This window comes from Eurypyga helias, unplaced genomic scaffold (assembly GCF_000690775.1).
Source record: "Eurypyga helias isolate BGI_N326 unplaced genomic scaffold, ASM69077v1 scaffold37331, whole genome shotgun sequence".
Classification (NCBI taxonomy): Eukaryota; Metazoa; Chordata; class Aves; order Eurypygiformes; family Eurypygidae; genus Eurypyga; species Eurypyga helias.
In genome coordinates this window covers 275-585 of record NW_010230826.1, presented here as the reverse complement: position 1 = coordinate 585, position 311 = coordinate 275, and the positions used below count along the sequence as shown (strand labels likewise).

General features: G+C 51.1%; 1 protein-coding gene across 1 annotated transcript in view; it reads left to right on the top strand.

The window, feature by feature from the left end:
- PRELID1 (PRELI domain containing 1) overlaps positions 1–311 on the top strand; it is a 1,385-nt gene extending 1,074 nt beyond the window's left edge. The window contains exon 4 of the mRNA XM_010160874.1: positions 48–311. Coding sequence (XP_010159176.1) covers positions 48–184 — 137 coding nt within the window. The 3' untranslated portion in view covers positions 185–311. The remainder of the gene's footprint in view (positions 1–47) is intronic.

The following is a 311-nucleotide window of genomic DNA, read 5'->3' as shown; positions in this document are numbered from 1 at the left end:
TAGGGTGGGGGCCCGTTGGGGTTAGGTTAACAACTTCCGTGTCACAGGAGAAGCTCCATCCAAAACGCTGGTGGAGACGGCCAAGGAAGCCACCGAGAAAGCCAAGGAGACTGCGCTGGCTGCTACAGAGAAAGCCAAGGACCTTGCGAGCAAGGCAGCCACCAAGAAGAAGCAGTACGTGTGAGGGGCCGAGCACAGCCAGCAGAACAGATAGGAGCCTCCGTAGATTTTATATTTTTAAACATACTGTACAAGTCCGACAATCAGCTGCTGTTAGACCCTTTCCGAGATGTAATTATCATTAAAGAATC